The sequence below is a fragment of the Erigeron canadensis genome, chromosome 2 (assembly GCF_010389155.1).
Source record: "Erigeron canadensis isolate Cc75 chromosome 2, C_canadensis_v1, whole genome shotgun sequence".
NCBI lineage: Eukaryota > Viridiplantae > Streptophyta > Magnoliopsida > Asterales > Asteraceae > Erigeron > Erigeron canadensis.
Genome location: NC_057762.1, coordinates 31385856 through 31401555, shown reverse-complemented (window position 1 = coordinate 31401555; position 15700 = coordinate 31385856). Strand labels below are relative to the sequence as shown.

Here is a 15700-nt window from a genome sequence, read left to right as displayed (position 1 = left end):
CGAACTGAACAAATAAAAGAAAACTTTTTTTTTTCACAATCAACACATTCATATACCATTTGCATTTGATATTGATACTTTTGTTTTTTTCGCATATGAGATTGTCGAGTTACTTGACATGATAAAATAGGTCCGATCCTTGTTTACAAACCACACATTGTCTAACCAAATCAAATTTTGTCTAACCAAATCAAATTATCTCTCGATACGTTCCTCAAAAAATCCGATTGGTTGTACAATATATTATGATACCTACATCTATAAATATAGTTTTTTAATCTTCTTGGTTTTCTATGGAAAAAAAAAGAAATTAATAACATAACTTATTGGCTGCTTATATTCAATCTTAATGTAAATATTAAAATTTAATGAAAAACTCCACAAAACATCTGTAATGATAATGTTATCACTACTAAGGTACAAACAATTTTGAAAATCTGTAGTAATATTTAAGTGATGTTTGTTTGAAACTTAATAAATTAAGTCATGACTTAATAAGAAATACTTAATTTATTAAGTTATCAAGAGTGTTTATTTTTTAACTTAATAAATAAGAAACAACTCTATTAACTTAATACATAGACATTACTTGTTAATTCAATTACTTAATAAATATAAATTGAGTGATGGTCTTAGCCTCGTAGGAGTTACAAAAATAAAAAAATTTCACAATTAGACAAGTACTGTAACAAATACAGTAAATGCCTTTTCTTTTGCCTCACTTTTTTCCCCTTCCCTTCGATACACAAATTTTCCCCTTTCCTTAGATACACACCTTCAATCTCACTCCTCCTCCACTTTCCGACAATGAAAACCACCATTTCACACACTTAAAAACACACACACAGTACTGCATTTTCCAATTCAATGGCAGCAGTATCAACAACCTGTCCAGATTCATCATCACACATTTTACTCACACACTTTCTTTCTCCAAACAAAAAAAAACTCACTTATCACTATTTTGGCCCTACCAACAAACCACCAAAAGCTAATCGTTTTTCTAGGGTTTCATTTTTGAGGCATAATAGAGGCGTTTTAGTTTGTGTTAATGGCCGTGGAATCACTGATGATGTTCGTGTTGTTAATCATAATCATAATGTGAATTCGCGATCTTCGGCTTTTGTTGAAATTCCTGTTACGTGCTACCAGGTTCGGTTTTCTATCTATTTACGATCTCGACTTAAATTTATTTTGATTATATATTTGTCTATATATGTTTAGTTTCAAGGCTAATTTCATGTATATACTTGATGTTAGATAATAAGTTATCTATTGTTATAATACTTTAATGTAGAATTTTGCTTAAAAATCGTTGATAGTTGTATGAACGGCTTAACGCGCGTGCCTTAGGACAATGTGTGGAACTTAAGGTTTTAGACTGACTTAATCCGTAAAAAAATTTCCAAGGCCCCGACTATATCAGGCTATCACTTCACATTTTTAGTAGTTAGTACTAAATATTGATTGGATTTAACATGTTACAGTAAAGTAGTTTAACGTATGCGTATAAAAAATGTGGAAAACTGGGCCAAGGACAATATGTGGATGCTAATGTTCAGACCGACTGACTCAGTCGCCTGGTAATGATAGTGTCCACCCATATTCGGAAACGTGTAAGGATTCCAAAACAAATAGACAGATAGACTTTCTGTAGGAGATGGCCTGTTCAGATAGAATATTCTACATTGGAAAAGCTAATGAGGTAATTATTAATTAATCACAGTATCATAGATAGAAAAGACTTCAGACAATATTAGAAATTGAATTTTGCCAAAGTCAACAAGATAATGATGTTTCTGCCTAGGGACTCGATGCGAATGATGAGACATAATTAGAACTAAAAATGAATGAGGGGATGGTTTCTGTTGCAACCTAAGACAATAATGCTTGTCACATACATTTTAGCTTTGATCAGTTAAGAAGCTTGTCATAATCGTTTTGCAGATTCTTGGTATTCCTGATAAATCAGAAAAAGATGAGATTGTTAAGTCCATGAAGCATCTAAAAGATGCTGAAATTGAAGAAGGGTACACGATGGATACTATTGTATCACGCCAGGTACCAATGAATTTCTTTTAGTTCTGCCACATATATATTAATAGTAATAATAAATATTAGTATAATACCTTCCTTTCCAGATAAACATTAGGCATTATATGTGTAGATTGCATAAGCTTTTTTTGTTCTAAAATATGGTGTGGAATCATATCATACCTTACGTTTTTTTTCTGCGTGTAACTTTTTTTTTCAGAATTTATTAACGGATGTGCGTGATAAGCTTCTTTTTGAAGCAGACTATGCTGGTAATCTAAGGGAAAAAGTTCCGCCAAAGTCGTCTCTTCAAATTCCATGGTCCTCATTGCCAGCTGCACTTTCTCTACTTCAAGAGGTATACTCCATTGCACCTAGTTTTGGCCCATTTGACTTATGAATGTGTTGATTGGGTTATGTTTTGTTTCAGTTGAGTTGAATAAGTAAACTTTGCTTAACGAGGAACTGTTCAAATGGTTTTAGAGTCGTTGAGAAGTGCATTTAATGCATATAAATCTAAATTATATTATTCAACAAACTGTGTTACTGCTGAAATATATAGTATTGGTATCATATTTGGAAAAAAAGGATGGCTCATTTCCATGTTGACCATGAAAAATGTCACCCTTTCTGGCTCATTACCCAACTCACTCACTTTGCTTCATGTATTGTCGTGTAATCTTTTAGATGGCTGCTCTTTTGAATTTATGTGTTTAAAGCTGTAATATTTTTTTGATTGAGTTTTATTTTAGGTTGGAGAAGAGAAGCTTGCTCTGGATATTGGTCGAACAGCACTGCAACACCAGGATTCTAAGCCTTTTATTCATGATTTACTTTTATCAATGGCTCTTGCGGAGGTAAGACAAGGCAGAAAGAGGTTTGACCATTAGGCATCTTTTTTCTTCAGAGTTCTGTCCTTTTCTTATTAAGGTTCTTTCTTGAAGTGTGCTATAGCAAAATTAAACTTTGAGAAGAACAAGATCTCTCAAGGATTTGAAGCTTTAGCTCGTGCTCAGAGTCTTCTTAAGAGTAAACCTTCACTTGAGAAGATGACTTTGTTATCTCAGGTATTCTCAAGCTGTATCTTATTTTAATGCAAATGCTGAATACTCAATAAGAAAAAAGGTTTTACACGTAAATATCATTCATTACTAGGTTAGCAGGGTGTTTGGATGTGTTTTGTGAAGTTTATTATGTGAGTTTGCATAGTCACAATCAAATATCAAGTGTACTATAGCTTGTTGCCGCATATAGCTTTTGGATGTGTTTCTTGAAGGTGTTATAATTCGAAAATTAGTTGTTCTAGTGTTTGATTTCGTACTTTATGATTATTTAGGTAACCAATAAATAAATGTTCAGTGATACATTGCTGACTTAAATATATCTTGGATTCTGCTAGGCCAAAAAAATCTTAAACAGGGTAAATGAACGGGAATGATACATAATTAAACCTAAGTTTTCTTGCATAATCACTTTTACAACAAGTACGAAACTGATTATTTAAATCATCAGATAATCAGAGTCAGATTTTCCAAACTTCGTTGATAATTTGAATCAAAATAGTTACATAACTGCTTTGTAATGCAAATCCTAAGTCTCGTATGATATGAATTTTCCGAACTGATTATATAACCCCAGTGCTTAACTTGCACATATGAACTAGATTGAAGAATCTCTGGAAGAGCTTGCTCCTGCCTGTACTCTGGAGTTGTTAGGCTTGCCTCATACACAAGAAAATGCCGAGAGGAGAGTAGGGGCAATTGCAGCCCTTCGTGAACTGCTTAGACAGGGCCTAGATGTTGAAACTTCATGTCAAATAGAAGACTGGCCATCTTTCTTGAATCAAGCTTTAACTAAGCTCATGGCTACAGAAATCGTTGAACTTCTTCCATGGGACAGTCTAGCTAATACACGCAAGAACAGGAAGTCACTTGAGTCACAGAATCAAAGAGTTATAGTTGATACAAGCTCTTTGTATACTGTAATGATGGCTCATTTGGCTCTTGGGTTCTCAAGAAAGCAAATAGAGATGGTATATTCCTTTCAGAAACCTGGTACATTTTTCATCCTGCAATCTACAAATTGTAGATGTGGCAAAGTGAGTGGGTCTGATGGACTGGGTAATGGGTCAAAATGGCAGGTAGAAATGGGCCGTGTTGTGTCAACCAAAAACAGTTTTTGTCCAAACTTTGGATATGTAGCGTACTGGCGTGTCAATTATGATGACAAGTTTTATATCTTTTCAGTATAATGATACAAGTTTTTGAACTACTTAAGGAGTTAATATGCATTAATAATACACTTCTGGCGATCTTTAATGTTTTTGACCCATCTTCTTATGAGCTAAATGCAACTTAATATATGCTGTTTGAAAGCTACTGATTGTCGGTTTCTTGTGGGTGTTCAGTTATAAATAGTTCAAGTATCTGAATAACATGCTTCAAATATCTATTCATGAAAGCTTTTTGATGTTTGGCTTGTAGATTAAGAAAGCAAAAGCTATATGTGAGTGTTTAATGGCATCAGAAGGTGTTGATTTGAAACTTGAAGAAGTCTTCTGTTTGTTCCTTCTAGGACAGGTGCTCTTTGTAACTACAAGTTTTAAGAAGCAAATTTATTTCTTTATCACTGTACTGATTATCATTCGGCGTTCATAGGGTGATGAGTCTGTGGTGATTGAAAAGCTGCAGCAAGTTGAGTTAAATTTAAATTCAACTTCCAGAACGTTGATATCAGGGAAAGATCCCAAGGATGCTTCAAATGCAAAGAAGTTACTTGTATGTTCTTGTTTATGCACTAAGGCACACACTTTCAAGTTCTTTTGAAGTCATAGCTTACAATATCTTTCCTTTCACTGAAAGATGCTATCTTACTCATGAATTTTACTGAATTGACCAGGAATCATGGGTCAATGATGATATACTTGGCTTGTTTCCAGACACAAAGGATTATTCTCCATCTGTGGTGAGTTAATGGTGATGACGAACACACCTGTTTTGGTAGAGGTGACAAAATGGTTGATCTGGGTAATGGGCTGTTATTAGTACCATACGAAATGGGATGGGGTGGGTTAACCCTTGAATATTTTGGCAAATTTTCTTATAAACAGTTAATCCTATAAACTTGATGACATAAACTAGGTTCTTTCATCAATAATCTAGTTTTTGAAACAAAAGGAGCTGAGAGTCTGTAGCATGATGAATACACACTTTAGACAACGTTCCACCCTTTTCACTTTTTCACTCATTTGGCCTATTTCTCTTATAGTTTGTTAAGATCTATTGGGAGTAAAAAATAATCCAAAATCGATCCATTTATGAGTAAATGGGTCAAAGTTCTTACCCCTAGCTTTTAGGGTGCAGAAAGCATAATTTGAATTCCATTTTTGCAGAATAACTTTTTTGGTGGTGAAAAAAAGGCGTCAGAAAACAAACATAGAAAACGAACCACACAAACGTCACCTGGTCTAAGCCACAGGTCAATTTCCCCTTCTCTTTCAAGTGAGTGGCGAACTCTTGAGGATCAGACATCTACTTCTCCACGTTTAGGGTCAACTGTGAAGCAGTTGACTCCATCTGATTTGCAAGGCCCACTAATAGCAAACAGTATCAAAGCAGAAAGCTACCCAGCAGTTCAATTGAAGAGAAATTTGGGTGCAAACTACAATAAAGTTTGGGAAGTTTGGTTGGATCCAAATAATGCAGTTAGGTATATGGGCTATGTGACAGCAACAGCGTGCTTATTGTTTGCCACATTTAAGTTAACAGGTGTTCGGTTTTGGAGCCCACGGAGGACATCTAGGTGGGTCAATGGTGAACCAAGGGTGAACACAGGTTCTCTTACTCATGGCATCTGGGGATCTGCTTGTAGTAAAGGGAATATTATTGCAGATATGCTAAGGCAATTGCCATTAATGCAAAAGAAACGGGTCATTAGTGGATTTGACAATGGAGGTTTACAAGATTCTAGCAAGACTGTAAGTTCAGTTTCCTCTAAGCGATTGATGAACGTTGAAGAAGCTGAAACTCTTGTTAAGCAATGGCAAACTGTTAAAGCTGAAGCTCTTGGGCCTAATTATCAAGTTCATCATCTTGTTGATGTTCTTGACGACTCAATGCTTACTCAGGTAAGCAATGTTTTGGTTAGCTATATTATACATTAAGGTTGTGTTTGAATCTGTCTTTTGAAAGTGATTATTTATTTCGAGTAATCAGATTTTTATTATTAGCCCAATAAAATGGGCTGATGATAGTGTCTGGATGTCCTTTCGCCTTTTGAAGTCGTAATATAATCTGCTGTCGTATAAAATGACCAAAAAATGACATTTTTTTTTGTAGAAAGCATATACATCTATTGAGCTGGGTAGAATTACCTTTTTTTTATAATGTTGTTGCAACTAGTATAAAACTATTTATAGTAAACTTGAAGAGTGGGGGTGGGTTGAACGTGCGTTTTGAAAGTGATCCTTTGATTTTGAATTATCAGAATAGTATAATCAATTGTAGAAAAATGCGCTCTGATATTTTTAGTTTGTTTTATGTTTTATTTTGCTATTTTGCCTATTTGCAGTTGTAATAATCACTTGTTTGTTTGAAAAATTCTGATTCTTTGAGAAATCGATACATGAAATGGCCAAAAATGACATGATAGTAAAAATTTCTCAAAATTCTCTTCGAGTGCTTTTACAACTTTCCATTGATTTAAACAGTGGATGGGATTGGCTGAATCAGCAAAGGAAAGGTGCTGCTTTTGGAGATTTGTTTTACTGCAGTTGTCTATTATCCGAGCAGACATTCTGTTGGATGGAATGGGCAAGGAAATTGCGGAAATAGAGGCTCTTGTTGAGGAAGCAGCTGAGCTTGTTAATGAATCTCATCAGAAGAACCCAAATTATTACAGGTATGTGTCACAGAAAATCCAAAGTTGGAAATGGGTGTGTCAGGCAAGTTAGGTAGCGGGTCAAAACTGGTAATTTTTATATGCAGTCCGAAACAGGTTGGGTCGACTCACAAATCACATATTTTTATTTATCTTATTATAATCTTCTAAATAAACTTCATCTATTATATATTTGCTAGATCAAGTTGGGGCTAGTTTATTATATATTGCTGTGTGTCTTCTGTTGAAAAAAACTTTTTTAATCTGAAGTATGTGCTAAGTTAAACAGTGCAACTCTTTGGGATTGGTGGTGTTATTATAAAACATTGGCATGGAACTTCATTATTAAACTACTTTTTACACATTTTTTGATCTCACTGATTACAGTACATATACCATCCTTTATTTGCTGAAGAGGCAAGACGATGGATCATGGAAATTCTGTGAAGGTGACATTCAAACCCCATCATGACCCTCACTGTTAATTGGCACTCACTCAGGAAGGTATAGATCCATTCTTTCTAACTAGATGCTCGCTGGTTTTCCACTTAGTCTCATTGTAGTGACAGTGATTAGATGGCCGCTCGACTAAAAGTGAGAAGGGATCAAGAACATTCTTGTTTCTTTTTGAAAGGCCTTTGACTCACTAATTAGTTAATTTTTTTCATTTTTTCTTTCATCTCAATGTAGTGGAACATTGTTGTGATTTAGCTGTTTCAAAAATGTATATAAGGTGGTTTTTTCATAGGCAATGACATTTTTTCTTACATTGTTGGTCTTCAGCTTTTTTTTTTTTGGACCAACATGTTCAATTGTTTGAGGTTTCCATATATTGGGGATGTATATTGATTCAAGCTAGATGATTTTGATATTAGTAAGCGCCATTGTCCTAAGTTAATCGAAGATGCATATGTGGCGTTGCATAGCTTCTAAGATAGATGCGAGTTAAACCCAGACTGCACCAGGAGTCTAGGACCCCGGTGAAATAGAAGTTTGTAATGATGTCATATGCGCCTTACGGAAATGTGAAAAAAACCCCTACTCTATGCGAGACTGGTTAAAAGTATGGCGGAAAATTTCATATATGTCATTCTTAAACTTCATGATTGAAAGAAAAAAAGACTAGTAATATCTTGTACCAAATGCTAATAGATTGTAAATAAGTCATATTAAATGGACTTTCCCAAACAAAATATTGCAACCTTTTGAGACGATTTTGCACTGTCTCCAGAAATAAAACTGGTGGTGCATCTTGCTACTTGTAATTGTACTTTTCAACCTCTAATATTTTGCTAGTTGTAATTGTAATTGTACTTTTTGACCTTGTCATTTGTTATATGAAAAAAAGTGAGTATAGAGTTGTTATTCACTCGACTTAGGTGGAAAAGCCTTCACACTTCCCCCTCGTTATTTTAGTAATTTAGTATCATTCTGTTGCCGTTCAAAAAAAAAAACCCGGAGGTGTATCACTTCATCTATACATGGTACCACGTGGGCACATTTTTCAGCCTATCCCTACAAAACGGAAAAATATTATTTAGTCAAAGTCATACTCGAGTACAGAAAAGTATAAAACTAGGCTGAAACATACACTCAAACCTCTATAAACTAATAATCGATAAATGAATACTTCAATAAAATTAATAATTTTTCCGGTCCCAACCTAAGAAAAGTATTGTAAATTTACACTCGATAAATTAATAACTCGTTAAATTAATAAAATATCTCAGTCCCAACACTATTAATTTATAGAGGTTCTACTGTATCTCAGTTTTTCAGGCCTAGAGCATTACCAATCACTAACACGTTAGAAACTTTCTCAAAAGATGTCATCTTTCCAATGATAAACCCTTTCTAAAAATCCTTTTAGAATATAAAAAGCTTTACATCACCGATGCTCATAGATAACGATTTATTCGAACTCAAGCTGGAAAAAAAAAGGTCTTCTTTAAACCAAACTTTATTAAGTTATTGGATCGTGCTTGTTAATCCTCCTATTTAATACATAGTTACTAGGTATTTCATCTCTCAAATTGAGCTTGAATCATCCTCAAGTAATCCATCTCTAAACCAGCCAATGGGGTGGTGGCTCATTGGTAAGGTCTTTGACTTTGGGGAAATCCATCAGGGTTTGAATCTCACTTACTACATTTGTAGAGGTGGATTATTAGGGGGGGTTTTCGAGAGTCATGAGTTTCATCCCAGGCATGCGTGATTCGAGCATCACATATTGCCTAATTGGATGTCATTGTGATGTCTCGAATGCTAACTGCTAATACTAACTTCGCTGTTTAAAAAAAAAAAAAAATCCTTCTCTAAACCAAACTTAATTAAGTTATTGAATTGTGCTTATTAATCCTCCTACTATATACATATTTGAAAGCTATTTTATCTCTCAAATTGAGCTTTGAATCATCCTCGACCTAAGCTTGAGCTTGCATGGACAAAACAAAATCCAAAGTGCTCAATCTGTCTTGTTGGTTTTTAATCGAACTATCAGAATTCTAATTTGCCAAGGATTACAATAATATTAAAACTTTCAATTTGCTCACAGTCAAAACTAATTTTAACTCTGATGCTGTCCTTAACTGAGATATTATACTGAAAATGTCACTTTTTATGTTCTTACTCTAATTTTTTTAGCCATATTTGACCAAACTACTTTACATAATATTGCAACAAGGGGATAGACCAAAAAAGCGCAGTGAGTGCACAGAACTGACCACATGCATGTCAAAATTAACAACTTTAATATGTAACTTTACAACCTAGTCGCACCCAATGAGGATGATATAAGCCATATTCTGCAACTCGTATACATCAATCACAATAAGAAAACATAAATATAATCGGACTACATGCTTCCTTCAAATGGTTGAAAACTGAAGGTTACCAAAATACACCCATACTTGTTTACAATACTGGTCAACTAAATCCGCTTGTGTAGCTCCCTCTCTATGTATCTCGGTAGTGATGCCATTTTTTGTATCTTTCATGACCTGGAAGCACAGGTCTAATCCGAGCAGCAGATGTACAGTTTGGGGAGCAGCATCCTTTTAAATCACTGATACAGCTTGAACAACACCTGAAAATGGGAACAAGCGTAGCATATTTTTATGATCACATAAAATACGGAGTAGGATATAAGAAAATGAATAATCCAAGATTTATAATAATAATAAAAAAAGAGCTGACTGGGAACTTCATAAATGCCTTAATATATATAACTTTTCCATGATATATGATATCTACTTATGTTACCAAATACGTAAAAAGGAGTGTGTTCTTTAGATTTTGTTGAAGATGGTGGCAGTATGAGCAGGTTGACTAATTTGTTAAAATGAGTCGGTCAGGCCAAGCCTGCAAACATTTTTTTTGCTTTCTGTATCTTAGTTTGAAAATAAGTTAAATGCTACATATGATATAAGTTGATAACAAGAAGATCTCAACATTTGACTTACTCGACCCACATGAATTTGAGGTCTTGAGGATGCAACAGAATAATGTTCTTTATATACTTACAAGTGTAGCAGGTTGCAGTCGAGATTAGCACAATTTCGATGCCTCAATTCGGAGACTTGTGAGCCACAAATATAGCATTTAGCAAACACAACATTATCATGAACTTCGTGTGCTATGCTTCCATTACTTGTGGCATCATGATTAATCTTAGAAGGTGGCAAAGAGAGCCGGGAGTCAAATACAAATAGATTTCCAATCCATTCAACTGGGCCTTCAGACTCTAGATAGTGTGAAATTCCTCCTCTTAACGTGTACAACTTTTTGTAACCCCTTTGTCTATCAAAATGTAAGGTTTTTAATGAAAGGAGATTCACACATTTATATAACTCTAGTTTCAGAATATAAACAATGATCTGTAAGCCTAATTTGCCTGGAAATATAACAGAGCCACCTAGGTTTTAATTTGACCCATTTACTAATAACAGAGTAGATTCTGGTAATGATTCAATGAATGGGTCAAATTGGTAAACTATATAAAATACACAGTAGCATAAAAGGAAACAGGTCAAGCATGTCAATCGAGCCGAGAAGAGACCAATTTATTATTTATGTATAAAAAAAAATAACATAAATTTAACACAAACTATTTCTTTACAAGATAAAAATTTTGACAAGAAAGTGATCAGTTTTGCCCAGTACCAACAATTACCCATTTGGACCGTACCCATTGCCCAACCCTTCATTTTGCCACCTTTAAAGTAGTATCATCATGCTGTTAATTAGTCCGTGTTGATATCAATTGCAGATTAATTACAAAATGAAAATAAGGAGAGATGAAATGGGTACCTTAGAATAGTAGAATATACGTCGCAACGTATGCCTCCTGTGCAATACATTAATATCTCCGTGTTTTCTTTATTAACATTAGCTAAAGGATCTGTAGCAATGTCCTATATCATGTAGATAAACGTAATACAAATTGTTAGGAACCTTTTACTACCAAATCGTATATGTGATCAAAATACTTAGAAAAAAATTGGTGGCTTATGGAACTTTTATATTAGAGAAAGCAGTTCACAATTTCACTCTAGAGGTGACAATTTTGAGCCATTCACTCAGAAATTGGATGTTATTGAATCACACTTTATATTTCCACTCTTTTCTGAAATTGTGTCGACATGTTACCCATCCTGCACAGCCCACCTATTTTGTCACCTCTACGCTCAACTTCACATGATCATAATTTGCAGTCCACCAATACTGGACTTCTATGCAAATGTTGATCAAGTTATACCTCTGATCCAGAAATCCCAAATGTTGTGCTCCTGAAACAGTCAACATTTGGGCGGAGAGCTCCACGAAAATGACCAATATCCCATTCATAACCTGGCAACAAGAATCAAGACCTGTAACGTGAGCAGTGTCTAAAGGTCGTTACAATAAACATAGATTGTTGCTGGGAAATGACATTGATAATATGTATGAATAACATATAGAGATTTCTCTTCTGAAATCTGCTCTTTGACATAAGCAATATATAATCTAATTTTTAAGTAGCATGAGATACCGTAAACAACCAAACAAATACAATGAAAACTCATTTAAGGTGAAACAATAAATGGTCTTCTCGGTAGATTCTTGTTTTGTGGCGAAACAATAGTTTCTTGCTTTGTTGAATAACAAAGTATACAAGTAAACAAGGAGAAGACGTACCATTTCTCACATCCAATAGAATGACATCTCCATTTAGATTGGAAGATGATGAAACATCAAGGTTATTTGCCGCTTCCACTCTCTTCCTCCATTCAGCTGGTGTAATAGGTGTTGCTCGCATAGACGAGTCAACCAAAGGAAGATGTGATACCCCTCCTTCCAACTGAAGAAATTAATAATAATGTTCAGACAAATGTTGAACAACACCTGAGTTGAAACATAGAGGTGGCAACTTGACCCATTTACCAATCACCAAGTCGCTTGAGTTGTCTTTTATCTCAAACAGTTGAGATGCACCAAATCAGTTAAAAGAAAAATGGGTCAAATGGCTCGGAAGTTGCCTTAAAGTCTTTTTTCACTACATACAACCTCGTTAATTGTTTAATTCAAGGTTTGGATAATCATATTAGAAACACCTATATAAAGCAATTAAAATTAGAAAGGTGTCTTAGGGTCAACACTATCCAGCCTCTTTCAACCCAACCCTGTTTTGAACAAGTACCTGCCACGCCCATTGTCACGTGTACATTGAACTCAACTTCTGGACAATTGTACCGTTGCTATTGATTTAGACTAACAGCCTTGAAATGAACATATATCCTTAGTAATATTAGCTCATGTAGTTATATGCTATATGATACGAACACATCCCATAACAGGTTCGCATCAAGCATAAGCTAGGTGTAAAACTCACTCCAAAAAGCTAGTTCAAAGGAGGATGGGACACCTAGACTAATTAACCACCAACCAATCCCATACTTGGCCGATGTGGGATCATATCATAATACTATATTTCCAATGAGGCAGGCTATTCCAATCTATTACTCACTATTTATTGATCTTTGTCCTCTATATGCATCAGCATCCATCAGTTGATCACAGCACATACTTTGCCTAGTTGGCAAGTTGCTATATTAACTTGCCCAATGATACATACATTTCATTCTATCTCAGTGGCAAAATTTATTCACCATTAAAGTTATCCTAGAATTAATAACTATTGCTCCCTACGGTGGAATTATTACCCTAATGAGAACATTGATGACCAAACTGCCATGAAGGCTAGAAGTTCCTATGACGGCATATTAGTGTTTATGATCATTGACACGCATGTGAGAAAAGCCTACCACAACTGCCTTTTTTTAATAAATAAATTGTTTTGAATATGATTAGAAAACTATAGTAATACAATACAATATGAGATGAATGCATTACGATAGCAAAACTTATTTTTACACTATAAAATGAGATGAATGAGCAACAGAACAGGTAGCTTGCCTGTACAAGGGAAGGTTTATACCGCAATTTGAGTCTTGGGAAAGCATGCCTATGAATAGGAGAAGATATTTGAACTAATATATCTTTAAACTTCTCATCTTCTTTTAACCAGCTCACGTATGCAAGAGCATCTTCTGATGGTCCACTGTACTGCACATATTTACTAACAATAAAAGTCAAGAACTATCTCAAAGTCAAATCAGTGTTTGCAACACCATTGAATAAACTTATGAATCTATCAATACATCAGGTTGCATCCATATTCTATGTGTATTTGACATAAAATGAACAGATTCCACCACGAATGACAGCTAAGGCAAAGGTAAAAAAACGTGCAGGGCAGGTAAAAGGTCAAATTGGTAACACTGAATATGGACCCTGACAGGTTAGGGTCAGAAAGAGGACTTTTTTTATATTACATTATATATATAGCTTATCTAATGTATAACATAAGATCAAAACAAGCATGTTTAAATGCTACTTAAAGTAAAATGATTCAAGACGTTTTAGTTATCTGATAGCACTTTTAGCAACTTTGGACACATCTGATAGGAGCCACGTCCGCGTTCACAAAATGAACTTTTGACCCACCAAAGGTGGTGTCTATACCATGGTGTACCAGGATTCCAGAAACCAAAAAGAAGTCCTAAAAGTAACCCATTTTGTCGCCTCTAAATTCTAAGAATGTGTTGAATTCATTAAGTTCAAAGTTCAACATAGAAACACAAAAAGGGGTGACAAAAGGCAAGAAACTTCAATGCAATTATGATTTTCAAGAATGAATTACCTGAGCATTGATTCCTTGTTCGTTTATGTATATCCGACCATGAATGTCACGACCCTATACGCGATCACCACAAGGTAACAAAATTACTATATGCTTATATGAAGTGATTATCGGAACTCGAAAAACTAGTATTAGAATCAGTGAGCTAAACTAAACAGTCATTATTATATATGGTACTCTATATTAGCTTTTACAAAGAAGTAACTTGAGTCCAACTATACATCCAAATATCCCTAAAACACCATCATCATTCATCAACTTCATAATTATATTATTCAGAAATGTAAATATCCACAAATATTTACAATTTGTGTACAATATACAGAAGACTAGAATAATATGTATGTGTGTGTGTATATATATATGTATATATTATATAATATTAAAAAACTAACAAGATAAGATATTAGAAAAAAAAGAAGAAGAGAGAGAATGAAATGGGGGGATCACCTCAAGAAACTGAAGGTGTTTGGAGACTTCATCTTCAGGGTGTTTTATAAACACAAATTTATAGAAATTAACAACTAAAAAATCGATCTTTTTATCATCGTGCTCATTTTGTTTTCTTACCCAGTTGGGTTTTCTTGAACAGGAAATGAAATTACTACTACTACTACTACTACAAGATATTAATAAAGATTGAAACTTTATAACATTATTCTTATTATTAGAGCTTCTACTACTAACTTTATGTGGAAATGATGTTGGATTTTTGATGATGATGTAATTCTTACTTTGGGAAATAGTTGGGCAAATGTTTGGCAAACATGTTAAGGTTAATGTTGAAGAAGAACCCATATAATAAAATGGTTGTTTTGTGGGTTCACTCTTCAATCCACTCTATCTTATGCGTTCGAAAGAAAGAACCCAATAGTCAAGTTTAAACGCCAGGCATCTTCAATCCGTTAACTACATAAATCGTCCTGTTGCGAAACTCGGATATCGGGATAGGTCAGCGAGTGAGAATCAAGATTTTTTTAAGAATAGGCTTTTTTTTTTTTTTTTTTTTTTTAATATGTATTTAGGGGTTTAGGAAAAGGATATATGATATTTTGGATGATGGATTCCTTAAAGTTTTTTAAGCCCAATCAATTATCTATAGAGATAACTATTGAAATCTTTATTGAAATAATTTTATTTTAATCAGGTAAACAAAATATCCATGCAGATGCTTTGTATTAAAATCCATGGATAATCTTGATTTGAATTACTTCAATTCCAACCAGGTTTAGATATAAAATATAAAAAAGGGCTGGCCAAAAAACCTATGGGATAATAGGGGTGTTCGTGGTCCGGTTTTGACTAAATCTCAAACCAAACCAGGATTCGCGGTTTCAACTTATTTCAAACCAAACCAGACCAAACCAAACCATGTAAGCCGGTCCGATTTGACCGGTTCAACGGTTTCGTGATTTCTTTTTTTTTTTTCATTTTTATCCCCAAATAATTTTATGCATATATATTTCGTATATATATTTTTTTCTTTCTTTTATTACTCAAATAAATATCACGAACACTATGATCTTAATATTATTAATAAAAACACTA

At 34.2% G+C, this 15700-nt stretch overlaps 2 protein-coding genes across 3 annotated transcripts; one reads left to right on the top strand and one right to left on the bottom strand.

The window, feature by feature from the left end:
- Positions 1-701: 701 nt before the first annotated feature.
- LOC122587230 (plastid division protein CDP1, chloroplastic) lies at positions 702-7679 on the top strand. Its single transcript, XM_043759341.1, has 12 exons — positions 702-1152; positions 1948-2061; positions 2255-2392; positions 2787-2891; positions 2979-3101; positions 3698-4066; positions 4518-4613; positions 4692-4811; positions 4933-4998; positions 5426-6160; positions 6743-6933; positions 7300-7679. Exons 1-12 carry the CDS (start codon positions 868-870, stop codon positions 7382-7384), a joined length of 2427 nt encoding a protein of 808 aa, XP_043615276.1. The 5' UTR covers positions 702-867; the 3' UTR covers positions 7385-7679.
- Positions 7680-9617: 1938 nt separating this feature from the next.
- LOC122588716 (rhodanese-like domain-containing protein 8, chloroplastic) lies at positions 9618-15167 on the bottom strand. Of its 2 annotated transcripts, XM_043760885.1 has the most exons (8): positions 14603-15166; positions 14153-14206; positions 13366-13515; positions 12088-12250; positions 11669-11760; positions 11221-11324; positions 10435-10710; positions 9618-9997 (listed from the first exon to the last, which is right to left on the bottom strand). In XM_043760885.1, exons 1-8 carry the CDS (start codon positions 14948-14950, stop codon positions 9868-9870), a joined length of 1317 nt encoding a protein of 438 aa, XP_043616820.1. In that variant the 5' UTR covers positions 14951-15166; the 3' UTR covers positions 9618-9867. The 2 variants fall into 2 exon arrangements, with proteins under 2 accessions (XP_043616820.1, XP_043616821.1); XM_043760886.1 differs by lacking the exon at positions 10435-10710 and having other exon boundaries at positions 14603-15167.
- Positions 15168-15700: the final 533 nt, after the last annotated feature.